This window comes from Diceros bicornis, chromosome 39 (assembly GCF_020826845.1).
Source record: "Diceros bicornis minor isolate mBicDic1 chromosome 39, mDicBic1.mat.cur, whole genome shotgun sequence".
Taxonomy (NCBI): Eukaryota; Metazoa; Chordata; class Mammalia; order Perissodactyla; family Rhinocerotidae; genus Diceros; species Diceros bicornis.
The window spans coordinates 9,792,858-9,819,866 of NC_080778.1; the positions used below are offsets into that span (position 1 = coordinate 9,792,858).

Genomic DNA, 27,009 nt, shown 5'->3' on the forward strand with positions numbered 1-27,009 from the left:
AGCTGGCAGGTGCTACGGAGGAAATATTAACAGGGAAGGGAGATAGGAAGGCGGGGGCTTGGATCTTAAAGTGCGTGGTCAGGAGGGCCTCTTGGAGGTGACATTGAGCCCTGGGGGAGGCAGGAGGAAGAGTGTTGCCGAGAGAGGGAACAGCGAGAGCAGAGGCCTGGGCGGGACCTACTTTGAACTATGTAGGACTAGCGAGGATGCCAGTGTGGCTGCCAGAGAGCCAGCGAAAAGGCCAAAATGATACACATCAGAGGGACAATGGGCCTGGTCACAAGGCCCTGCAGCCCTGCCAGGACTAGGGCTTTGCTCTGAAGGCCAGGGGAGCCACGGGAGACAGTCAGCCGGGAGCGGAGTGATGTGGCTCAGGTTTGAAAGGATTGAGCCGCCGCTGTGTTGAAAACTGGCGCAGGCAGCAAAGGCAAAGGGCTACCAGGAGGCTGGGGCAGTCGCTCAGCCTGGGTGCAGGTGGCTGGGGCCAGGTGGCCGGGGCACAGGTGGCTGGGGCCAAGTGGCAGCAGTGGTGGTGGAAAGAAGCAAACTCTGGATGTCATTTGAAGGCAGAGATGAAGGGATGTGCTAACAGACTGGATGGGGGTGTGAGAGCCAGAGAGAGGAGGCCAGAGACTCCAGGGCTTTCGGCCTGAGCATCTGAAAGGATGGGCTTGCCCTTAACAGACAGAGGACAAGTCTGGAGGCTGCTGTGACGCTGGAGATGCCCAAAGAGCACGTGGACAGCATATGGGTGAGGCGCTTTGGAATCAGCGAGCCCTTTCAAATCCGCCTCCCTCAGTACCAAGCTGCGTGCAATGCTCTCGACTGCAAAATGAGCCAACAACTGCTCCTCCTTCGTGGCGTGGTTGGGCGAAGTACGCAAGATCTAGGGGTGGCAAGCTTTTCTGTAAAGGGCCAGGTGGTAAGTGTTTCAGGCTTTGGGGCCTTTGTGGGCCATATGGTCTCTGACCCAACTGTTCAACTCCGCAGTCCCAGTGCGAAAGCAGCCCTAGATGAGACGTAAGTGAATGAGCACGGGGGCTTCCAATAAGCTTCATTTCGGGACATCGAAATTTTAATTTCACCTGATTTTCATGTGTCGTGTAATATTCTTCAATTTTTTCCAGCCCTTTAAAAATGTAAAGCCCATTCTTAGCGTGTGGGCCATACCAAAGCAGGTGATGTGTGGACCCCATGGGCAGATGAAGGACTTAAAGCTCAGGCCCTGGCTCAGGGTGAGAGTTCAGGGCAAATCTGCAGCCATTGTTACGACACCAGGGGGAAGAGATTTCAATGGCTAGTGTCCTCCCAGATGTGCACTAACTCCCCATCTTGGAATAAATGCATTTCCCAGGCTGGTCCCTGGTGAAAACCCCACACAGAAAAGACAGTTAAGAGAAGGGACTCAGGATCATAGGCCTTAGAAACACTCTATTTTGCTCACAACCTCCAAGCTCCACTGTGCCCAGCAGATAGAAGGCAGTCAATAAAGAGTTCTTAAATGTATGAATGAATCCATTTTTACGGACACACTAGCACTGTGTGTGCACGCATGTGTGCGTGCACGCACGGAAAGGGTCTCCTTAAGGGATGTTCAGGGGTCCCTAAAAGCCAGCTCAAAAAGCGTCTGTGTCCTCCACCTCCCGGGTGCATTGCAGTCCCTCGGGACAGCGTTTCTACCCATTATGGGCTGAACTGTGTCCCCTCCTCAAATTCCGATGTTTAAGCCCTAATCCCAGTGCCTCAGAATGTGACCTTATTTGGAGATAGCATCTTTAAGGAGAACACCTTATAATTCCTCCAGGACAGCACTTCCTTCCAGGCTGAGAGCCTGAGGCTTCCAGTGTCTGCACAGCCAGGGCAGCCCACCCAGCGCTGCCCTCTGGGTGTTGAAGTGTCTTCATTTCTCTCTTTCTTCTACTCTGCGGCGCTTAAAGCAAACCCAGACACTTCAACTTCGAGGCCGGCTTCAGCCTTACCTCTCCTGTCCCCCAGCCACTCTGTCCCCAAACTCAACACGGCTGTCTTGCCTCTGGGCCTGCACAGCATCACCCTTCTGCCCAGAATGCTGACACTTCAGCCTGCCCAGACTCGGACAGGGGAGGCAGGACCACCTGGCCAGGCCGCCCAGCCCAGCGCCCTCAGCAGTGCAGCAGCCACAGCAGCCCAGCTCTCCCAGGATGCAGAGTAAGTTTACCTTGAGGGCGTGAAAGGCTAACCCCAGTCAATGAAGTACAGCTGGAGAATTAAGAAACTGTGTTGTGTACATGTCACTGAGTTGTAGGTATTCTTCAGAAGCTGGTGGATTTATTTAAATCTAACCTCGTCCATACCACCTGCCCCCAACACGCTATCCCCTCGTGACCTGATCCCCAAGAAGAGACATAAGACGTACGTGCCCATTAGTCTTTAACTCGTACAAAGGATCGGACTATCGCAAAGTATTTATTTATTTATTTATTTAAAGACTTTATTTATTTATTTTTTCCCCCAAAGCCCCAGTAGATAGTCGTATGTCATAGATGCACATCCTTCTAGTTGCTGCATGTGGGACTCAGCCTCAGGATGGACAGAGAAGTGGTGCCTCGGCGCGCGCCCGGGATCTGAACCCGGGCCGCCAGCATCGGAGCGCGCGCACTTAACCACTAAGCCACGGGGCCGGCCCGCAAAGTATTTTTTTAAATGCCCAAGTGGCTGTCAATCTTCCTAAAGGACTCGTCACGTGCAATGTGTTATTTTAGTGGTTGGTGAAGAACTGGTTTCGAATGCTTTTAAAACGTTCATGTAAGACCCAGGTTTCCTCTTTATCGTGGATCTCCTTAGCACGGGGTTTGCCTATACCGTCCCTAGGCCCCACTTACTCACTTCTCTGCCATTGAATGGACAGTCTCAAAAAAAGGGCATAGAAAAAGTGGTTAAAAGGATACAAAGTATCAGGGTTGCTCATCAATGAAATCATTTCTCTGAAAAGACTCTAATTCCTACTTGCTGTCAGGGCGTGTTTTCCTAAAACTACCTACGACAAGAGCTAGCAAGGACGGTTAGTCTGTTTTCAGGGGCTGAGGAGTGAAGAGTATCTGGATTATCTATTACTCTACTCAAGCAGATGCCCTCATACATGCAGCGGTCACTCCTCTGGCCCTCTGCGGGCTGCCCATGAGCTGTGCACACAGGCAGGCAGCCCGGGGTGCAGACGAAGAACCTTCCCCCCATCAAGTTTACCAACAGGGCCAGCGGGTCCCTGCAAGTGCCCATCCTGAGAGGGAAGGTCTTAGTGGGAAGGGGTGGCTCGAAGAACAGCCCATGGACACAATGTCCGAGGACCAGCGACTCCTGGGTCATCACATACACCTTTATAAGACCCTGGAGTGACTGCCTCAGGAGAGACGTTGTAAAGTCCTTAAAAAAAAAAAAAAAATCACTCCGGTTGGTAATTAGAGAAGGAGAGACGGGAAGGATGCCCGCTCCCAGAAGGCTGGTTCTGACGCTACAGTCACTTTCCACTTTGTCTGCTTCCACGTTACACCTAGGATGCTCCCGTACTACTCAGTAATTTCAGAAGGAAGACTGAATTTGTGCACAAGAAAACACCCCCATGTTCGGCTGGGCTGCCTACCATGACGCTCTCTGGTGTCCTCGGAATCTGCACCCCACGGTGGCTGTTACGGCAAACAGGGAATGCCCTGAGGTCTGCTTTCTCGGAAAGAGGGAAGAAATCAGATCAAGATGAAGGCGAGGAGGACCTGGACTTACACCTACATACGGGAAAGACAGAGAGAGAAAAGGGAAGGGCTGCTCGTGACGGGTCAGCTGGGACACCGCAGGAAAACCTCAACATCTCTGTAACTTCACAGGAAGGACAGACCGCAGGCAGACTGGCAACCAGCTCAGAGGCTTTTCACTATCAAGGAGAAAAAGTAGTAACACCCAGTTAATAATTTATCTTTTATTGAAATTGTTGAATACTTTATATTACAGTAAATTTGATTGGAAAAAATGAGGAAAGAAATCAATTTTTAAAAATACACTCATGTGGAAATCAAATAAGCCAGCCAAACTGAGTACAAACCAAGGAATTCTGTAGAGCGGTTCGCTTTTCAGTATATGAATACCACTGAGTCTATGTACAATTCCATAACGTGAGAAAAGTCATTCATCAAACACTTCAAGAAAGGAGCCAAGAGGCAGGGAGGGCCAGCAGTGCTGCCCTCCGGCCTGCAGCACTGAGAGGCCGACCTCGGCACCTCCCAGAGCCGGAATCCAAGTGCAACGTTAGGGGCGAGATTCTGGCCCATCAACTTTCACGCAATTTCCGTGAGTCACGCACTGTGCAAATTAAGGCTTCTTATAGGTCAAATGGTTGATAAACACTTTTTTTCTTAAAAAAATAAGCACAGTAAAGGTGGTATCATGAGAACCTGAAGAGGGGAGACCTATATCCCGAAACTGGAGAAAAGCTATCTTCTCTGACATCTCAACTCCATTCTCATACACACACACAAAAATCAATCTTTGGGTGAGTTGGCTGAATTCACCAGCTGGCGAAAGAAATACTGATAAGTGTGCTCTGTGCACCTAGGATGGAAGATGGCATGCAAGAAACTGCAGCAATTACTGACTAAAGGCATAGAACAGGTGAACCCTCCACGTCTAGGCACTCAGGGACCCTGCACGTGTGTGTGCGTGCACATGCGTGTTCCCTTAAGAAACAGGAAGCAGAGAGGGAAAGAGAATGGAGCATTCTAACTCAGAGGCTACATTATTGACCAGTTCAAGATCTCATGTGAAACCATCCGACGCCGACAGCTTCCCCTTCTGACAATGGATGAACCAGTACATTACCCCCCGCCGGCAGGAAGAAAACTGCTGGGTTTTGTTTTTTTCCTTTTTCGCAAACCTGAGTAATTGTCAAAGTCAATAAATAGGAGGAGAGAATTAAATGCTAAAATATAATGGTCAAATACCCTACAGGGCCTAAAGCAGCAAGGGTGTCTTTCAAATACAGCCCTCTGTTCGGAGATGCGTCTGGCCCGGGCACATGTTATGAAGCGCTCGGTAGCCGTGCTTTTAAATGAGGACTTGGGACAATAGCCGGGGCCCAGGCATGGCCTTTGGCCACTGGAGTGATGCCTCATCCCAATGATATAAACGATCACGGACGAGCGCACCTGACCTCCTCACCCTCTCCCCCTCACAAAAGCTCTCCCTTTTGAAACAGTTTTTGTTAAAGGCAAAAATGATAGAAGCATCATTGAGCTGAAGTCTTATTTGGTTGGAGGTGCCTGGCTGTGCAGACCCACGTACCCCTGTAGGCACTGGGAGTTAGACGTGTAAGAGGTCCTCGTCACTGTCGTCGTGGAAGGACGCCAGGTTGCCAGAGTTCACGGCCTTTTGCTGTGCATTCTTGGGCTTCCCCCGCCTGGCCTTCTCCCCGCTCACCAGCCCCACCCTGTCGTCCGCTCTCTCCCAGAGCGCCTTCCTCGGTGGGCTTCTCATCTGCTGTGCGCTCTCTGCCCCAGTCCCTCTGCTCGAGTGGACCTTCACCTCCGGGATGGTCAGGACCTCATCCTCGCTGTCCTGGTCGTCCCCGTGCAGGGACGTGAGGGCTTCGGCTTTCACGGACTTGGTGGTAATATGGCCGTTCTCCTGCCCTTCCTTCCCGGGCCTTGGGGTCGGCAACTGGACCTCTTCCATCAGCCACTCTGTTTCATGCTCATCCACCTCCTCCTCCTTGTTTACCTGCCAGGGACCAAGCAGAGACCGTGGAGCCCATCAGAGACCCTGTTCTGCTCCTCCGTGACCCTCCTTCCATGACCCACCCCGAGTCGGGGACCATCTTCCCTACCCTCCAGAGCCACCACGTTCCTGAGTCCCCCACCAGGCAGAGGAAGCCAGGACTGGCAACCGCTGGCTCCTGCTAAGACCCAACCAAGGCAGACAGTGTCACAGGTGACAGGAAAGCAGGCCAGCGACAAGCTGGCAGTGCTCGGAGACGGGCTCCTCCGGCTTCTCATTAAGAGCCAGGTGCCCTTGTGTGGCAGGGAGGGGACGTGTGGTGAATAAGAGAAGCCACACGAAGGACGCATGGATGAGTCTGAGATAAGCCTTCTAGACAGCCATTTGGCAGTATGTATCAAGAGCCACAAGCATATTTATGCCCTTTGGCCCAAATAATGCCTCTTCTCTGGAAATTTATCTGAAGGAAATCACCCAAATATGTGCCAGATGCACAAAAATTTTCATGATTCTATATTTTTTTGGAACAGCCAAAACAGTCAAAGTAACCTAAACCTTAAACGCTCAAAGGAAATCAGCTGCAACCACGATGAGAAAAACTTGGAAAAAAAGACAAAAAGTGTTTTGGCGTTAAAAGCAACGGGGAAAGTTTTCCCTCTTCTCTTTCAGGTTGCCTGTGATGACGCCTGTCTTACCATCCCTGACTGACACTGTAACAATATGAGATGCTCGACGTGGGGGAGGGGGGGCAGGAATTACCTTTGAGTACTTGTAGGACACGTCGGCTCCTCTCCTACAGCAATTGGTGAGCTTGCTCATCACTGTCTCCCTGGAAGGAGACCACAGGTACTTCAGGTGGAACCACAGGGCCCAAGTCCCGCCCAGCCAGCTGCGCCCCAGCTCTGCCACCTGGAGCGGCCAACAGAGAAGGATGCACCCCCCACAAGCACACCCCCCCAGGGCACAGGCATGCTCAACCCACCACAGCAGGGTTATGAACCAGTTCAGCGAGAAGAACACTTTGGAATCAGACAGAAGTGGACTCAAATCCTGCTCCACCTCTTTGTGGTTTAGTAAGGGCTAGAGCAAGTTATCGAAGATCTGTGCTTCCACTTTTTCATGTGTGGATGTGATGGGACCACACTCTCCCGCTACTCCAAGGCTGCGCTGAGATTACGTGTGCCACGTGACTAACCCAAGGCCGGCTCACACCCAGACCTTCTGCCCAATCCTACATCCCACTGACGGCCTCTCCAGGTCAGGGATGGCCGTAGTCAGTACTTCTCGACCCCCACTCTCACTCGGTTATGGCTTGCCTGGTAGACAAGAGAGACTGCGGGGAGCACCAGAGCTGGCCTGCTCCTCCGCCCCTGGGCCACCACCCACAGGGCTCTCAGGCTCTGTGCCTCCTTCACGCATGACATGAAAATCCACTGGACAGCCACACCTGATAAGTGACGAGCCCCTTCACCCAGCAAAGGGGAGCCAAGAGGATGGTGTTGTACCTGGCACAGAGCAGGTGCCAAAGAAATGCTCATTTTTATGATGGGAGGACGGGGGACAGGGGAGAAGGGCAGATCAGAAGGACGTCTGCTCATGGAAGGGAGTGTTTAATTTTCTGTCCATCTTTGGACACATCCAGACACCAACGTCCCAGAAACGGGCGGGCCAGGCTGACAGCCCGAAGAGCATCTGCTGTGTGACATGAGCACCAGGCCTGACTTGTGTCCCTGGGACAGGTTCTATGGCTCTGGTCAGACGGGACAGACACTCCGTCATAGAAAAGCACTCATTTACAAAACACAACTTTGGAGACATCTCCAAAGAGTTTCAACTTAGAACTTCAGGACTTTGGCTGCTGTTAGGCTCAAAAAATAAAACAAGACAAGCCCAGGTTTCATTTTGAACCACTGGCCATGCGGCCCACATGCTTCCCTCTCCTTACCGTCGCTCCTTTTTATAGAGCAGCAGGGTCAGCAGACAGGCAGTGAGCGCCACCAGCAGCAGGCTGAGGACCGCCCCGACGGCCTGGCTTCTCTCCGAGAGCCCCTTGTGCTCTGGCTTCTCCCCTTCGGCACTCTCGCTGTCGAAGCCCACCCTGGAAGGAAGCCACATCACTCAGTACCATGCCGCCAGAGTGACAACCCCAGCAATCCCCAACTCGGGGAATGGCTCTGACTTTGCAAACTCCACACGATAACATGAGATCCACCAGACGTGGAGAAGAGCAACGGACAAGCTCTTCTGATGATGAGTTTAGGCGGGAGTGTTGGAAAACACGTCAGAAGGCACTGCCTCAAGCTACAAGAACAGTTATTAAGGAAAGGAGAAGAGTCGAGCTTGAGGAACACAGCCTCCTCCCCCATCCTTGCTTATCCCACTAAAGGGCTCTCCAGGGACAGAGGTGCTCCTGCAGCAAAGACACTGAGGGACAAGCTGGCCGCACTTGTCTCTCAGCCCGCAGCTGTCTTCTCTGGGAAGAAATAGTGAGCACAGCCCGGACAGCAGCTTCTCCTTCCCAACATCTCACGTTGGGGCACGGCCTCCATGTTTCACAGGGGTTGAGGGAACAGACACCCTGTCAAGTCACTGTCTATCGAGGCCTGTTAAGTCCCAGGAGGCAGGGCTAGTGACGAACACAGCAGCTATACAATCAGCTAAGAATTCACAATGCCCACTCAGGTACAGGAAAAAGCAATTACATCTCCACGACATTAAACACTCAAGGAAAGTAATGATAATAACTGATAAAAATTAGAAACACCTCAACTGACTTCCCTTTCTGCTCAGATAATTACATGTTCGTATAATGATGACACTTACGATCTCTCTGATGATCTTTCTGGCCCTCAGTCAGTCCGAGCCACTCACCAACAGCAACAGAAGCACGTAACACAAATTACCCCTGGCCCCGAGAGGCAGAGAACAGAAATATCCGGACTGCTTGGTTACAAGAGGGAAATTCAACAGGCCACACACGTAATGAAGGTGGACACCGCGGATGCCGGCTGTTAATTCAGAAAAGTATTTAACTGAAATAACTGGGTCAGAGGGCAACCAACGGCTTGACCACATAGGGGTAACAGCTCTGAGTCAAAATTCAGCTTAAGCCAAAGAATCTGGTTCAAAAACATCAAGAAGAACTCAGCACTCAGTTCCAGCTTGGACACATTTGTCACCGCCTGCTCAGGTGGGGACACCACATCATGACAGACATGTTTGAGAGCTCGGCAGACTCTGCCCTCAAAGCCAGAAACTGGCTGAGTCAGAACCAGTTCAGGGAACACAGACACACGGCAGATGCACCCCAGCATGGATGTAGATGATCTGTTCGTGATCATTCAGTTCCAAGTGTGTTCTGATTTCTACTTTTGGTTTCTTCTGGGAACCATGAATTATTTAGAAGTATGTTTTAGTCTCCAAATGTTTTTCTACTTTTCAGTTAATTTCTTGTTATCAGCTCTTAATTGCATTGTCTATGTCATTTACACGGCACCAATGTTTAGAAATTTGTTGAGAATTGCCTTACGTCAGTGTTCCTGGAAAATTCAGGACAAACCTGACTTTTGTTTTTTTCTGCTGGGCTAGCACCCACAGAAAGTAAAAGAGAAAACTGATTTAAGATCTAAAAGATGTGACCTGGAATCTCCCCTCATTGTCCCTACCATTGTTTTCTGCAGACTACAAGATCCCTTTCTCAGGAGATGCAGGAAAAAATTATATGGCAAGAACTCATTTTTCTCCTGATCTTAGGACAGACAATGAAAAGCTTCTATAAGATGATGGCCTGGACGAAATAGGAGGAAAATAAATCCAAGAGGAAAACAACTTAGAACATTCTGTTCTGGACAAGGTTCTTTACACACGACAACATAGCTGGGCCAAGGAACAAAGGCCATGGGGCATGGGAAGAGGCAGGTTCCCCAAAGCCACACGGAGGCCACAACGGCCCCTCCTTCGCCAGAAAGCCCTCAGAGCAGAAACGTATTCCCGTGACTTCCCATGAAAACCTGGCCAACAGTGATTTCCAGATCTGTAGAACAAGTTGTTCACTCATTCAAGCATAGAAAATACTTCACTCAAGTTAAAGTGCAGTTTACCATATAATAATTTGTACTAGAACACAAAGAAAAGACGTACTGGGAACACAAAGATGAGACACGGCCCCTGGTTCCAGAGCCAATGAGGGGAAGCATCGGCTGGGAACACACGTGGAAGTAAAGTGTGAGAGGTGCTCACAGCCCGCAGTGCACACGAGGGCAGACGGCCAATGCTACTGGGAGTGGTGGGTGTTGGCGATGCTGGCCAAGCGTGAAGGCCAAGGACACTGGCTGTGTGGGGTTTACCTCTATCTCTTTCTCTGTCTTTTGTGCATGTTTGAAGATGCCACAATAAAACACCGGGAAGAAAAAAACACACATACGAACTCACGCTTGGGCTAAGTTTTGAGAGAGGGGGTAGGGGTACAGTTGTAAGTGCTCATACAAAGAGGAAAGTGACTGACAGCAAGCTCGTGCCAACGGCAGGCCACCACACTTACCTCAGAGGACACACGGCAGAGGTGTACCAGGAGAAGAGGTACTGGCAGTCAGCAGTCTCGTGACTGAATTCAGGGATGCCCTCCTTCACCAAAGGATCACAGTGGAAGAAGATGGTAGAAGAGACAGACTTTGTCTTATCTTTTCCACACTTAGAGGACGAGGCAAACACCACATCTAGATCGCCATCTGTCAAAAGGAAGGCATAGACACAACCAGAGCACTATTACCATTGACGTTTCAGTAACAGGCAGAGTTAAACTTTTCATAGTCTGTGAAAAGTCTGCATAGACTTAAAAGCAGACATAAGAGTCCTTCATCAAGTGTCCACATGCGCTCTTCTTCACAGGCTGGACATGTATCATGGAGCCCCTGCCCTAATTCAGCATGTGAGAAAGACTGGAATCTTGCCCAATGCTAACAATATGATTTGGAGCGGGGGCTGGCCACATGGTATAAGCCCACCCGGAGAATGAGATAGACTGTGTGGGCAACCAACCAACCAGCCAACCAACCAACCAACCAACCAACCAATCAAGCCCACAATGGAACCCCAACAAAACCCCTGGACACTGAGTTGCCAGTGAGCTTCCTGGTTAGTGATACTCCGTGCGTGTTGTCACACATTGATGCTGGGAACCTAACACATCCTGATCCACGGAGAGAGAACAACAGAAGCGTGTGCCTTCCTCCCGGACTCCATCCTCTGGGCTTCCTCCCACGGCTGATTGTAATCCATATCCTTTCACTGTATAAACTGCAACCGTGACTATAACAGCTCCTTCTAGTGAATTACTCAACCTGATTGTGGTGATGAGAGCCCCTCGAACCTGCAGTTGGTTTCAGAAGTGAGGGAGCCTGGTGCAGACTCTGCCCCCTCCCAACTTGGTAGATGGCTCACACACCTCACAGTCAGCCACCACTGGAGCACCAGGGGGTTTAGTGTGTGAGGCCACAAACAGGGGAGCCCTGAGACCTGGGCTGGGCAGGCTGGGCTCAGGAAGGCCCCACATGTCCTCACCTGGAACTGGCTGAGGCACGACCTGAACGGACTGTCCCACAAGGCTGGCGTGCGGGTGCAAATTGACGTGCTAGTGAGGGAGCCAAGATGGCTGCTCTGTGTCTCAGCTAGAGACAGGGCTTTGTGGTTTCCTGTTCCTGCCCCCTCAAATGAGTGAAAAAACTCATGAAGAGATTTAAACTGCATTTCTTCACGAAAGGTGAAAAGCAGTCTTAAAACTAAACCTACTTTCTAGTGCTGGTGAACAAAGAAAGTGAAAAGGTCCAAAAGGGATTTTATCAACCACGAATACACAAAGGCACACACACACGTTATGACATTTGGGGACTGCAGGGAGCCTACCAGACACATGCCTTATGAACGTCAAGGCTCTTCCACTAGTAACTAGACGACTTGACCAGGGCTGTGGTGTGGAGCTTGACCACCGCTGCAGACACAGAGGGAGGCAGTGACCCTGGGGTTGAGGAGAGGTGGGCTTTGCCAAGAACGGGACACACGGGCTAGGGTTTAAGGGATGAGGAAGGTGGGGTGGGACGTGGCATTCCAGCACAGGGAATGCACGTAGAAAGATGGTATGACAACTGTGGGAACTCGTGAATAATGGGATGGCTGAATCTGGGTGCATTTGTAGCACCAGCAGCCTCTAAGACTTCTGTTGGTCTTCTACCAATAGAAGCAGCTCCTATTGGTACGTGGGATCAGTCAAAATTTTCCAGGCTGTGTTCAAAAGAGGTTAGACTTTCCTTCTCTGCATTAACAGGGAGCCTTGAAGGCTTTCAAAGCAGTCTTGCAGTCAGTCAACATTTACCAAGCACAGCAAAGGCCCAAGCCAGCCCATGCACAATTCCGGCATCTGACTCAGAATTACTGGAAAAGAATGGAGAACTACAGGGACTTAGTTCACAAGATGGAATCACGCCAGTGAGTCAGGCTTGCCTGGCGAGTCTCTCTGCTGGCCTGTCAGGCACTGCTAACTGCAATAACTGGGCAGCACCTGAGCATGGAAACATGCACGTCTCCAGCCACCACGATGCGGGCAGGAGCCGCTTCTCCTCGTCTTGGAATCTCTCCGTAGCCCTTTACATCAGAGTCGGCTGGTTTTTTAAAACACACTTTAACTTTTTAAAAAGCTAGTATGTTGACTTGGTTTAAAAATCAAATCATGAAAAGGTGTACAGCAAAAGACTAGTTGTTAAAACCAAAAACCCATGAGCTACCTCCTGGAAACATCTTAAATGGTCAACAAGGAACAAACGACACCGCCTCCATCAGCACAGTATCGTGCTTCCTCCACGCCCACGTCTAATGCTCAGGCCAGGTCTCTCTCTCTTTTCTTTTCGTCTTTCTGACAAACATAAACCTCTTACCCTTCTATAGTAATTTCTGAAGTTTCACAATAAAGAAGTATCATAACTGAAAGCAGATCAAAGGAAATTTCTACCTCCACCCCCAGCTCACCACCTCTGGTTTAGACCAGGTTTGGTTTCTCGTTTGTCCGTTAACTGAGGTAAATTCGCCTGCAGTGAAATGTTCAAGGCTTACACACACCGTTCAGTCCATTTTGATGACTGCATATCAGGACAGAGTCAGATGAGGGCTTTTGTTTCAAAGTTTATCTAAGATTTCAACTGGAGAGGGCTGTTCACGAGAATTTTAAAGCTCTTCCTCCGAGGAAGTGAAACATGGACCATTAACCGAGAGCAATTACCTTGAACGTAGTATTTGGTTTTATCAGAAGTCCCGACTTTCCTACTGAAGTGCTGGTCATTCGGTTTAACCTGGCATATGTTGGCCCCGGAGCACGCAGGGTTTGTGGAGCTTGTGATGGAGGAGAGCTGGATTTCATACAGGTACTTGTCCCCGTTCGTTCTCATGTCCCCAGAGGCACTGAAGAGCCTGAAGAGACAGAAAAGATCAAGTGACTCTGGCAGTTCTTCAAGAGAGCCATTTATTCCAGACCCAGAGTCCTGGGGACACCAGCAGGGCTGCAGGACGCCGCCTCTCTCCTGCCTTCCTAGCCTGGGCGGTGCTTCCACGAGCCCACAGAGATTCTGGGGGCACCGACTTCCACCTGCATTGTCTTATTACCCCTGCCCCGCCCACGTGCTGAGCTTCAGTGAGCCTTTCTCCAAGGCTGTGTCCGGCACCACTCCCACCTCACCCTGCCCCGGGCACGGCCACTAGACCCCAGGAACCACCTCAGTGACGCTGCTGAGAAACCGACTTTTTTCCCCACAAATTGGTAAGCCCAGAAGAGTCCTGATCAAAAACTGTTTCAGAAGGTTTCAGCTTTGACCCCTGGGCTTATCATGAAGGTGGGGGGCAGGGAGGAGGAAGAAGAGGGGACGTGACTTTATTTTTACACTCAAGAGAATTCCCCATCTTTGGTGTGAAAACGTAACACTTGGGTAATGCTTTCCCTCCATTTAAGCAAAATATGGCGACTCCCTAGAAACAGTAGCTAAGACACACGGGCCTATTTATCCTGCATCGCACCCACCAGGGAAAGGTATGAACCGCTGGCTTAATTCTGAATACGTTTCAGTTCTCAAAGGACACTTTCACTTACTTAAAATAAATATCCCCGAGGCTGAAGTTCTTGCCGGTTACAGGGTTGGTGATGGTCCCGTTCACCACCTGCACCTCCTGAGGCCTCACAGCACACGCCGCCCGTGAGTCCCAGCTGAAGTGGTAGGTGCAGCTGTCGATGTCAAACCTGGAAGGAGGCCAGAGCGGATGGCAGTGATGACAGACGGCGGTCATGCCCGCCAGGCTCGGGACTGCGCGGTGGTGACTAGCACATGAAGCCTTAGGCGCCCTGAAGACTGCAGACGCTCGCGGGCTCTCAGGGCTCCAGCCAGTTCTGGGTTCCGAGGCCTCCCCGGGAGCCCCCCAGCACTGAGCCCTCCCCACCCCTCGTGATGGGTAGGCAGCTCTGGGCTAAGCCGGCTATTTTATTCACTTTTCTCAACACCATGACAGGGAAGGTGACTGGCTAGCACATCCACAACGTGAAAAAGTAGGCACGTATTCAATACAGATTTTCTTAAAATGCAGAACCTCCGCAACAGTTAAAAGCTGGAAAAATTTGCTCCTAGATTTTTGAATTTTCATTTTACAAGTGAATTTTTATTTCACAATTTTATCTTATTTTCAGACTCATAAATTGATTAAATCCTTGGACAATTCCTGGGTCTCCCTTTTTCCAAGCCCAGCTTCTGGAAAGAACCAGTTGGTCCACAACAGCAGCTCATATCCTCCCTCTGTTGGCCAAACTCCCCCTAACACCAGATATGGAGTTGCCTGGAGACTTCTAGTATAATCCAAGAGCATCCAGTTCGTGGGTCCCAGACAGGCCACTTCAACAGCCTTTTGTTCTACATGTCATTCCAAGATGGAGGCCAGTGACACACTGCTTCACAGAGTGGTAGAATAGTGCGTCCCAGCACGGAATTCCTCCTTGTGCAGCACAGCCCTGCACTTCAAGACAATCGGCAGCCCTGGCCCCGACCCCAGGCCAGCAGCCAGACCTCTCCCTAGTGTGACAACCCAAACACTCTCTCCCCTGCACATAGTCCCCAACCCACAAGTGAAAACCACGGGGCGGAAGCTCCCGGCACTCTCCATCGTCCCCCTCTGAGACCCCAGTGCTCTCACCTCTCAAACGCAGGTCTGCCCACCGTCTTCGCACAGGTCAACTCTATGACGGCAGACGCAGTCTTATTCTCACCACACCGATAACCTTTTGAGTAAGTTACAATGACTCTATCACCTGAAACACACAAATAATGGAACTGACGTTATTTCTGGTGCATTATAAAAACCTCTGACGTCAGAAGTCAAAATCTATATTAAGGACCAGGCCAGAACAAATGTTTGGCTCTCTGAAGACTTATCGCCCGGGTTATCAGCACCTCCCAAGCTCAGTGACCGCCTCCCGGCCCGCACCACTACTTGCACCAAAAGAGCAAGACTCGAGTTCAAATCCCAACCGCCCAGCTCACGAGGTTCATGACTCCACACCGCTGACCTTCTGAGCCTCGGCCTCCTCACGTGTGCAACAGGAATACCACCCAAGTGTGCAGGCTTCCTAGGTGTATGGTGTATAGAAAATGCCCTCACGATGTGTGCCTACAACAGGACCTCAGTTCACGGCAGCTGTCACCCCTGCTCCACTTTTGTACAATTTCTGTTGTCACTTTAGGTGCCTTCCCGACCTGTCCCCTCATCTGAGCTCCCAGTAATAACAGGGCAGGTCCTAGACCTCCACCCTACAAAGCAAAAGGCCAGAGACAGAACAATTCTGGTTTTCTCGGGTCTCCTGGCTCTACGTCGAGCTCTTTCCGCTTCTGAAAATGACATGGTAAAAGGAACAGCTGAAGACCCTAACTCGCAGGGTCTGCGAGGCAAGTGAGCACACGCTTTTAGCTGCAAATCTCACAGCGTGGCGACCAGGTCAACTCTCATGCTGGTGCCAAGCTACTGTGAGTGGCTGCCTGGAGCGCCCTGGGGGTGGACTGAGACCAGCCTGGCTCAGCAGAGAGATAATGGCTCTGGGGGCACAGGGCAGGTCCCCAGGACGGGCATGCATTCTCCAGCCCCCGACTCTCACACACGTGCGCCCGAAGCAGGGGCTGCAGAGGAAACAACAGGACTGCCACAGCAGCTTCCCACGTGTTCTCCACGGGACACAGCCGAGGGACGGGGACGGCTCACCGCAGGTAAGAGGTGAGGACCAGCCTCCGCTCGCCCAAATTCAAAGCTGGGCAGGGTGAATCTGTTTTCAATATTGGGGTTCTGTATACAATTTTCAAGAGTTCCACAGCTTTAAAGAGAAATTCTGGGCTGGCCCCGCGGCTTAGCGGTTAAGTGTGCCCACTCCGCTACTGGCGGACCGGGTTCGGATCCGGGCGTGCACAGACACACCGCTTCTCCGGCCATGCTGAGGTCGCGTCCCACATACAGCAACTAGAAGGATGTGCAACTATAACATACAACTATCTACTGGGGCTTTGGTGGGGGCAAGGGGAGGAGGATTGGCAATAGATGTTAGCTCAGAGCTGGTCTTCCTCAGCAAAAAGAGGAGGATTAGCATGGATGTTAGCTCAGGGCTGATCTTCCTCACAAAAAAAAAAAAAAAAAAGAAAGAAATTCTTAAACTGCTGTGGTATGTAACCAAACAAGTGGAGGCCTCAAAAATGTGGACGCCCCAGACTCATTGGGCAATACACTCAACCTTCCATGCCTCAGCTGCCCCATCTGTGAAATGGACTTGAACACCCACCCACAAAGCTGCTGAGCATTACACATATAGAGAGCACACCTGTTGTAAAAGGTAGTTCTCGGAACAAAGAATCTGTTTCTCCACCCCCATATGGGTGCATCCCCCTTAAATGAACCGTGGGGACACTGGTTGTCCTTAGACAGCTGTCCTGTTGGGGCCCCAGAGTAAGAACCCACCCAGTGTGTTGGGGACTGAGAGATTACTGCTACACTTCCAGTGAAGCCTTAACCATTCTAGCCACTCTCTCAGCTGGCTGTGGGAAACCGAGGGCAGGACTGGTCAAACACCCACACATAACTCTGAGACTGCAGGAGAGAGACCTCCTCAACCCCCGGCCCTTTGTGTGCCATGTGGAAATGGTGGCAACAACTCAGAATCTCCAAAGGAGGGCAAATCACGGGCTGAGAGGTCCGGCCGCTCCCGTCTGTGGGGCGACTCTCCCGCACAACCAACCTGCAGAATCTGATTTTTGTCAAGAGGGGCAGCGGTTCCCTCAGAATTTCCTTTCTCCATGTCAACAGGTCGAGCTCTGCTAAGCGCGACTTAAGTGACCCTATGGTTTAACCAGGACAACTCGGGGACTCCACTCTAGTCTAACAGGCAAAGGTGTATGTCTTTTCCTTACTGGCCCCCTAACATAGCCCAATTGTTCCTAAACTACAAAAGTCCTACCCTCCTCCTTTAAATAATGAGAGGTAGACTCCTTCACTCAACAACCAAACGCAAGATGAATTTTCTATTAACACTATTAAAAAGAGTTTCATTATTATTTTCCAAATTAAGACATTACAACAATGGATCCCTGAATTCTCTCTACCAAGTTCTCGTGTAATAGTTTGGCTTTCCCGAATAAACACTCACGTATGTATATGCAGGCTCAGGCGCTCAGCCCACAGCCAGAGCCAGGATTCAGAGGAACCTTTGACACCCTGACTCCTCCTGGGTGGAAGCACATTCCCGAGTGAGCTGAGCCTTCTGCACACACACTAGGACCTGGCGTCCCAGAGAACATGAAGGAGTACTATTCTAATATTCCCGGAGTTGCCCAAATGCCTGAGAAACAGTCACAGGAATAGTATCTGGAAGTTTCAACCAGCCTGTGTTGACCCCTCCCAGTCACAGGAGGATGCCCTCACCTTCCCAACTCAGACGCAGCCCCAATAACCACGTGTGACAGGGCCCCGAGGCCTTACCTGAGACATCCAGCCTCTGCGTGTGGACAAGCCCCAAGACCTGGACCTCGCCAGATGCGCTCCTTCTACAAACGCTGGCTCTGTCAGAGCAGTGGAGGGGCCCCTTGTATATTTTCTGACACAGGTTGATATAGTACCTATAAAAGATGCACAGGAATGGGGGAGAGGGAGCCAATCTCAGTCTCCGCCCTGACACCCTCAGGTGCAGCTCTGTCCGTTACTTCACAAGAAGTAATCGTTCTGAAATCCAAGGGTCCCACGGCACCTCTGAACACAGCACTGAGAGATTTTCAAAGAAAGAAAGGGGGGACGGCCCCGTGGCTTAGTGGTTAAGTGCTCACGCTCCGCTGCTGGCGGCCCGGGTTCAGATCCCGGGCGTGCACTGACGCACCGCTTCTCCCGCCATGCTGAGGCCGCGTCCCACATACAGCAACTAGAAGGATGTGCAGCTATGACATACAACTATCTACTGGGGCTTTGGGGGAAAAAGGAGGATTGGCAATAGACGTTAGCTCAGAGCCGGTCTTCCTCAGCAAAAAGAGGAGGATTAGCATGGATGTTAGCTCAGGACTGATCTTCCTCACAAAAAAAAAAAGAAAGAAAGGAAGGGCAAAGAGGGGCCGATTACAGAAGAAGGGAGGACGTCAACCAGGCACTCGGAGCAAATCCTGAGACGCCGTGTGGTTTAGAAAAAGGGCTTTCGAGTTGGGACAGGCAGTGGCTCAAATCTTGGTGAGCTGTTCACCTTACTTAAGGTTACTTAGGTCCTCCAAGTCCATGCTCCCCTCTGCGGTGAGGACTGACAGATTAAGCACACCTGGCAGAGAGCAAGCGTTCCACACGTGGAGCAGTCGGTACAATTAAGGAACCTCGGGCCAGTACAGCCTAAGGAGTTCATGCCCAAGAGCTGAGAAATTAACAGCTCCGTAAACCCAGCCATGGATGGCTGCCATTCACAAATATAAATCAAATCGGGACTAAATGATCAGACCAACAGCTGACAACCAGCTTCTTGGTTCTGAAGCCCGATTTCTGTTCATCTCTGCCTTCAAAATTGCCTACCATGCACAGGCTGACACCTCTGGGCTGCTCCCAGGAGCAGAGAGGCATTCAAGCCACCGTGAGCATCAGATTCACACGGCGGTCCCGCCCTTAGAATCGAGGTGGACCACGATGGGCCCACTACCGTCAAGGGTGTCAAGTTCCTGCACGCTGAGAGCACCACGTCGCGGGCGAGCGGCGAAGGGTACTCACGAGGCTCCTTCCTGGACAAAGAACCAGGACCCGGTGAGGGAGGAGAGCAGCCGGAGGTCATAGGTCTTGTGCTTCTGGATGAACTTGCACTCCATCTTCTTCGGAGGGCAGACGACTTTTGTTTTCCACTCAAATGTCACCTCACACCCACGAACTTCACTCAAGACCTGTGGTCTCCCGATGTCAGCATCTTCGTCGCACTTAAAGATGATGGTAGACGTCCGGGCGGCGTTTGCTGGCAGCAGCGAGTAGAAAAACTGTCAGACCACAGCCTGTGTCTCACGGTTTTCTTAAACTCCGCTCCCTATGCTCAGGTCTTACTAACCCTGCCCACCGCTCCACGCTGGACCTCCTTTGGTTTCATTCACGCATTATCTTAACCCTAAATAGACCAAGTTCGCTCAAGGCACAGGGTCTCTTACTGCACTTCTTAACCCCGCAGCACTAGCCCAATTCCTTGTAGACAGGTATTCAATATTTGACTAATGTACAAATGGTAACAAAAAATAAAAAGAGAAACAGTAAGACACCTGTAATTATCCAAAAATGTGTCATCCAACAGACCAGGAGAAAGGTCCTGTCAGAATAAGCCTCAAAACAAAATGATAGTAGTCCCCTGTAAATTTAGCATTTGTAATTCACTAATATATATCATTTTGTTCCCTGATCATTTGCAAAAATTAAATAATGTTTCATGCGTTTATCTCACCTCACTTTCCTTAGGAACTCACATCTGTCTGCGCGACGCACTTTAGTAGGATGTGCTCATGTCACTGGTCTCTAAGCATCACAGGAGCAAGGGCACAAAGTCTGGCTCACCATGAGACCCCCAGCCCCTGCCCCGTGCCCACCCCAGAGCAGAAAGTCAATGAACGAAACCACTGCTACTCCTGATGACTCACTCGCCACCCTGCAGACCCACAACGGGTATCAATTTTGCTGAGGCATGAATGTGAATCACCACTGCTGACAACTGCTATGTGGACACAGGTCCCTCGAGCTAGTGAGTGGACGTGGGTGACTACCCAGGGTTTGCATCTCAACCCAGCTCTGCTGTGGTCTATGTATATGGTTACTCAATACATCCCATGACGCGATTAAAAATGTCCTTTCTTTATAGAAAATAGCCCTGAAAATAAAAAATTATACACAACAGAAATATTGCCATTAACTGGGAGCGCCACAAACATCTGAGCTTCCTATGAAGCAAGGCTTGAGCGTACGCTGGTCTACCGCACCAGTCTGTGCCCAGACACGGAGCTCTCCCACTTACGGTATGTACAAAATCCCCACTCGTGGTCTCTGTCGTAGTTTGCAGTTGTAGAGCACCACAGCTTCGCCCTGCTCTCCACGACACAATCCTCATAGCTCTTCCCATTGAATATGAAGGGGAACACACAGGGTTCACCTTCATCAGTTTCTGGAAAAAAGAAGATCTGCATAACCCAGATTGCCAAAACGACACTGACTGTGCTTGCCACGTGCAATCACTTAGGATCGCCCAACGAGGATCCCCTATGGAAGCAGTCACCTTAAGCCACCTTGGGGACCACCAGGCCTCTCGGCCACAACGTGACAAGCAGTTCACAGGCCAGAGTGTGTTTCAAGGCCTGACCACGTGCACTCAGGGCTGTCAGGACGTAACGTCCCATGGTCCAATCCAAGTTCTCAGCACTCACAAGATGTGGAGCTTCATTCCCCAGTTTTCTCCCGCTGCCAGGTCTAATTTCATGTTTACCAGGAATGTAAGACTCGCCCCATGCAAAGATTTACCTGGAGGGCAATTATCTCCGTTGGCGTAACTTAAAATGACAGCTTCGTCCTGGTGCCTGTAGTCCAGTGTCATCGATGCCAGCCGTCCAAAAGATGCCCCCTTGCTCCCGGACAGCAGACAGACACCTCCGTCCTTACAGCCTCCTTGGTCCAGGCCTGCCGCGGCGGTGCACACCCCCACACTGTAAGTGCGCGAGTCTCGAGTCACCTAGACAGATGGGATCATGCATGGCTGTGAATGCGTCTTCAGGCGGACAGGGCGATCAGGGCAGGGAGTGGGGCTCACCCCGCGTGCTGTGCATGGAACCTCAGCGTTCACCTCCCTTCCCTCGAGCCCCAGCCTTCCTCAGGGGGCCAATGCCCTGCCTGCTGTCTGGGCATCTCCCTCTGGCCACTGAAGGATCCACACCTCCCTCCACCCCCAGGCCCAGCCTCCTTCTTTCTCCTGCCCCCTTTTGGTGGCAGACTCAGTGCTGGCAGTCCTCTGCAGCCGGGCTGGGGTAACGAGCCAGCCGAGAGACCTCAGGCAGCTCACCCTCTTCGTAAAGCCCACGTCTCCCCACCTGTAATGTGAGGAGTGGTGAGGACTGAGTTAACAAGCACAGAGTGGATGCTCCGTAAATAAATGTGCACCTTCCCTTCCTCGCCACTCCGCCCTCTGCAGGCTCACACCTGCCGTGCACCTGTCAGGAGGGCCTGTGCCCGGGCAAGGTCTCCATTACAGGATTCAGGGCACTGGCATCCGGGCACATGATTCAGAGCTCACCACTCACCAGCTGCCGTCCCCAGGGAGGGGCTGGGATCTCATGGGCATGGTCCACAGCCATGTGATTTGGTAACATCTAGATCACAGGCCTAGAGGTCTAAGGCACCCTGATCACCAGTGACCCAAGCTGACCACAGCCTCATCAACATAACAAACAGTCCACGACACGCAGGCCGGGAGAGCAAGATAGGACCAAATGCATCTCAAGCCAGGGGAATCTCCTAGCTCCCTCCACCCATTGCCTCTGTGGCCAGTGAAATAGCCACCTCTTTACCCAAAGCCAGGCTGGAGACAAAGGGGGAATTCCATGTGGCCTCTGCCAGCCGCACTCGACCTGGCCCTGCCCCTCATGGGTACATGGTCACGTATGTGTCCCCGAAGCACCTCCTATTCTCCATCCGCAATGTGAAGGGTCCCCCTGCTGACCTCACTGGGTCATTTAATCCTCATGAAGCCGTAAGGAACGAAACACTGAACCGTGAGGCACAACTCAAGTGCCAGCTGTGACTGGTCAGCCACGCAGTCCAGAACCCGCCCCTGAGAGGCTGACCCTGTGTACCCAGGACGGGGGCTAAGACCACCACCCCGCCATGCACTGTCTCGGTGACCACATATCCTCCAGCAGTCACAAATGCCATGTTACCTAAAACACAAGAGGCTATCAGAAAGAACTGAGGCCACTGCGTCCTGAGATCCCCGGGCTCCAGGTGAGTGGCATTACCTTGAAGGTGCTCTTGGAAAGGCTGGACAAGTTGAAGCTGTAGTACAGCTGTTCATCCGTCAGGGAGCAGCCCTCTGTTCTCACTTCATCAGGACAGACAAGCGGGGTCTCCCACTCGAACACAAAGTCACATTCGCTGGTCCTCAGTAGCTTAGGGGTTCCCTGTTTTGAAGAAGAGCACAGGTCTCGGAAACGTGGGTTGGGTACAGCATCCTCGCACCGCTCTTCAGCCCCAGCAAGCGCCAGAGACACCTGCCCCTGGGACTGCGAGCATCGTTACTACCCCTGGGAAAGAGTGTCTGTGGACACAGGCGCGCAGACGGCCAGGCGCTCTGGGTGACCCACAGCAGCCTGTCTCCAAAAGGGAGGGGCAGTTGTCATTACCAGCTGCAAGGAACCAATATTGCCCTTACGGCACTGGCAGGCAGCCTTGCCTGCACACCCGGAACCCCTCGGGGACTCCAGGCCATCGCCCAGTACTTAAAGAGACAGACAGTCTCAATGCTCTGTGCTACCAGCTCAAAGGAAGAAAAGGAGAGGTCTTCAAATGTCATGACAGAGAGGTGTGCGAAAATGAAAGCTTGTCATCACCCAGGAGGGAGGCAAGTGCTCCAGTATGCTCATAAGCGACATCTCCACTCCGCCATTTCTAGAAACTGAGGAGATTTACAATAAGGGTGACACACCACACAGCCAGACATTCCACAGGCCAAGTATCCTGAACCAATGCATTTACTCCCTCCCTCGCTCAACAACGACCACAAAAACAAATGAGGCAGCTGGTCAGGTATTTCATTTTTAGCGGCTGCTGAGGATCTTTTGTTCCTAGAAACTCAAGTGGAAAAAGTATTTCCACCGAAGACAAAAATCACAGGGGAAGAAAATCTCTTTAACATTTTTCCAAAACTGGAATCCACATTCAGCGGGAGAGCCCTCGTTTCTAAAAACAAATAAATGCTGATCACTCGCAACAAGCAGCTGCTCTGAGAATCAGCAAGTCCAGTGTACACCCACCCTGAAGACCTGCCAGCAGTTTTATAGATAAGCAGTCCCACCTTCTTTATGCGGTCCAAGCGTTCCTCACAGGTGCAGGATCTTTAAAAGATAATCTCCTTTTAAGAATGGAACATTACCGCAAATGGAAGCCTTTCTACAGATTAAGCCATGCTGCTTTATAGGGTGGGCGCCTATAGATGCGTGTGCAGACACACCCACATCAACGTGCAGATGGTGTATAAGGAGACAAAAGGAGCTGACTGACCACACTCCGCCTTGCCTTGATAACTCACAATTATCTTTCCGCCCAACAGTTAGTGAAGAGGGACACGCCCCAGGGCTTTGCAGTGCTTTGGGTCTCTATATAGAGAGGCCCCAGACAGCAATGGTTTGGTCTTGCCCCCTCTCTCAATTACTGTACTGTCCCTCCTTGTCAGGCAGCTGCCAGGTCACTTCCTGCCACTGTCAACACACCCATACCTGGCAGCCATGGCTCCTTTTCCTACTACAGGTCAAGAATTGAGGAAGTCCTCTTACTGAAATTACAAGACACATTACAGAACCATAATCCATTATCTGAACTCCTAGGGCCAGATGAGCCTTAGAATTCATCATCTTCAGGATTTTAAGAGGCAATTGGGGATATATATTTCTAATACATAACTAACACACACACCCACACACAGACACACACACACAGAGTCCTGTAATCAAGCACATTAATATTTCTGCAGCAAGATGTATGAATATTCCCATTAGGACAAATCTGGACCATAAGTAGCCTCAGTTCATTCATGTCAAAGAACTGTAAATTATCAGAGTTTTATGGACCTCAGAAGCACAGATAAGGGGTTGTGGAGCCGGGCTGCTTGGAGCAAAGAGCTCTCCATCCGAGCAGCAGGCAGGGGCCCAGAGCCACTGCAGAGCTACATGACATCAGGCATGTCACCCAGCCGTTCTGAATCACTGTGAAATGGCAGCCATAATCTACCAATTTATCTCCAGTTCACAGAGACAGGTCAAGTGAAAACACATGCAGAAACTCTTTATGACAAAACAGTCCTCATTATTATTGTTAAAACTGAAGCCAGTACTATTTTTAAAATGCAAAGAAAACAGAAGTCAATACCCTCCTTAGAAGTAAAATGTATGATTTGTTGTATTTTGATTCCAGAGGTCTTGTTGTGTTTGCTAACTCTTGAATTTTAGATTATATCTTGAATGATTACAGCTGCTAAAAGTCTAACTTCCCAATAAGAACAAAATCAGCAATGTCATAGTTAAAAAAGAAAAACGAAATTATGACACTTTTATACATTGGTAGGCAAAGCTGAATGCCACTTCTATACTCAAGTCTTTCATGTTTTTAAATTATAGTGAGTCCCTACATGCAAAATCTGCCCTGTTAACTCATGGTGACCTTATGCATTGCTAAGTTACTGGTTTTAAGCTACTCAGATGCACCACTGATGTACCGTATGATCCAAGGTAGACATTTCGTATACAGGCAACCTTAGACTGGAAACATGCTTTATGGGTTTCCAGCCTCTGGCTCGCTAATCCTTACTGTAGCCTCTAGATTGTAAACAGGCGGCACACTTACCATGCTCACACCTCTCTTACAGTGAAATGCGATCAGCGATGTGTAGTTGAAATGCCTGTCTGCTAAGCAAGGAGTACTACTTTCAAAATTCAAGTAAACTTCATTGGCTATGGGATTGAGGATTGGAGGTCCTGCGACTCGGCCAATATCCTACACGAAGAAAAAAGCAAAAAATACGTCAGGAAATTCACTGTTCCCCAGGTTTGTGGAATAAGAGCTAATAACAATTGCAAAAATGACCTTATCCATTTTGAAAATGAGTAGCATCTAAAGAAACTGGGTTAACAGCACCTCACTCGAGAAGTTCTAACATTCAGATGCTACGCAGAAACCTCTGAGTTCAGTGGTTATCAGCTTTGATCCTACAGTTAGTAACACTGGTTCTATTTCTACCCAGAGTCAATTTTCAAAGATTCCAGGCAATAGAAATTTCTCTCTCCAGTCATATCAAGAACACTGCAAAGACTTCTATCACCTGACGGCCGGAAGGCAGGAACCCACACATCAGCCCCAGTACTGAGCCATCTCCTCATGCCGAGCACTGCACTGGGATGGTCTGTTTATACAGCAGTGCCCTTTGGTACACCCTCGGGGAGGGCACAGGGCTTTGTCACTTACCATCACCTTTATTGCTTAGCACAGCCCCTGACAAACACTGGCTGCTCAGTAAGTATCTATGAGTAAATAAACAGATGACTGAAAGAAAGGTGAACAGTATATGCGTGATGAGTGCGTGTGTGTGAATGAAGCCACAACACTCTTTATTCACCACGGTGGGGCATGTTCAGACCGCAACGACACTGTCCAATCAGAAAACTTACTATAATTTTTAAAATCTAAAAAAGAGTAGTCAAGCAGGAAAATACAGCAGATCAGACCTCTCAGAAAGTGACTCACATCAAGGATCCCAACCTGCACTGCTGGAAAGGATGATACAAACATGCTTCCAACTAAGAGTTGCTTTATCCAGGCTCACCATTTCTCACGTACCCATGGCTTTGTTAAATTTATATCATGGCCAATACCCCTACCCACTCCCAGTGTTTCTCAATGCCACAGATATTGTCCATCTTTTAAAAAGACATCTAAATACCTAGATATCACTATTCAAAACATACAGATAGAAATATAAAAATAGGCCACTTTTGAGATGCATGTCAAATAATAAAACATACCAAGGATTTGACAAAACATGGAGATAACTCATGAAAACAATTTTTAAAGATCCAGATCTATTCTAAAAAATACTAGTATAAAACCAAACTTTCCAGGCAGAATATTTAGCTATTGCCCTTAATTATAACTCATTTACCAAAGAAAGTGCCAACATCTCAGAAGCATTTTAATTACATAAGACATGCATTTCAAACAAGGACATCAAGCTTTGCCAATGTCGTTTCTTGAGACTTTACATAAAAATTTCTTGACCTTGAGACTCCCAACATGGTACAAAAGAATATATCTGTACACATGTTCACATTTTCTTCCACAGCTCAAAGACCCCCTGGCCACCATTATCAGCTGATGGCTCAACGCACAAATCCTTACATTAATCTTCTTCTACTGAACCCAGAACCTACACAGTCCCAGCTCATTTCTCCATTCTCTCTGCTTGAGTAACTCTCTCCATTGAAAGCAAGAAACACAACATGAAGGTCAGTGTTAAAAATCTTGCAAAAATTGTTTCCACCCTTGGATTTCCCATACTTACTATAGGGGCACCATCGACGGGAACTTTGCACACAGCGGCTCCGGCAGGACAAGGCACCCCGTGCATAGGATTTAGTGGCTGGCAGATATTGATGTAGAAGTCGGGGTTGGTGTCAGAGTCGTCATCCTCGCTCTCATCATATGCTTCGTAACCCCCAGTGCGGTGGATGAGGGGAGACAAGTCAATAATGGAGCTTCCGTTTCTTACGGAACATTCCGTCTATTAAATAGGAAAGACCTCATTGGAGTCTACAATAAAATATTCCTAATCACCATTCAGTTACCCACAAGAATTGAAAAGCTGAGCAAAAAAAAGCACTAAGCGTGGCTTAATGTCCCCATATACTCGGTTATATAACCTTGGGCACTTTGAACCAATTATTATTGAGACCATCAGGAGTGGATGAGATACAC

The 27,009-nt window shown here is 50.0% G+C and overlaps 1 protein-coding gene across 1 annotated transcript in view; it reads right to left on the minus strand.

Moving 5' to 3' along the window:
* Positions 1-3,926: 3,926 nt before the first annotated feature.
* The window catches only part of IGF2R (insulin like growth factor 2 receptor), a 116,108-nt gene continuing 93,025 nt past the window's right edge, over positions 3,927-27,009 (minus strand). Inside the window, exons 35-48 of the mRNA XM_058534045.1 lie at positions 26,597-26,815; positions 24,886-25,035; positions 22,287-22,448; positions 20,800-21,007; positions 20,300-20,446; positions 19,027-19,261; positions 17,773-17,909; positions 14,953-15,067; positions 13,865-14,011; positions 13,004-13,191; positions 10,277-10,463; positions 7,682-7,834; positions 6,496-6,565; positions 3,927-5,739 (exon numbers count right to left, since the gene is read on the minus strand). Of these exons, the coding sequence (XP_058390028.1) occupies positions 5,323-5,739; positions 6,496-6,565; positions 7,682-7,834; positions 10,277-10,463; positions 13,004-13,191; positions 13,865-14,011; positions 14,953-15,067; positions 17,773-17,909; positions 19,027-19,261; positions 20,300-20,446; positions 20,800-21,007; positions 22,287-22,448; positions 24,886-25,035; positions 26,597-26,815 (2,535 nt within the window). The 3' untranslated portion in view covers positions 3,927-5,322. The remainder of the gene's footprint in view (positions 5,740-6,495; positions 6,566-7,681; positions 7,835-10,276; positions 10,464-13,003; positions 13,192-13,864; positions 14,012-14,952; positions 15,068-17,772; positions 17,910-19,026; positions 19,262-20,299; positions 20,447-20,799; positions 21,008-22,286; positions 22,449-24,885; positions 25,036-26,596; positions 26,816-27,009) is intronic.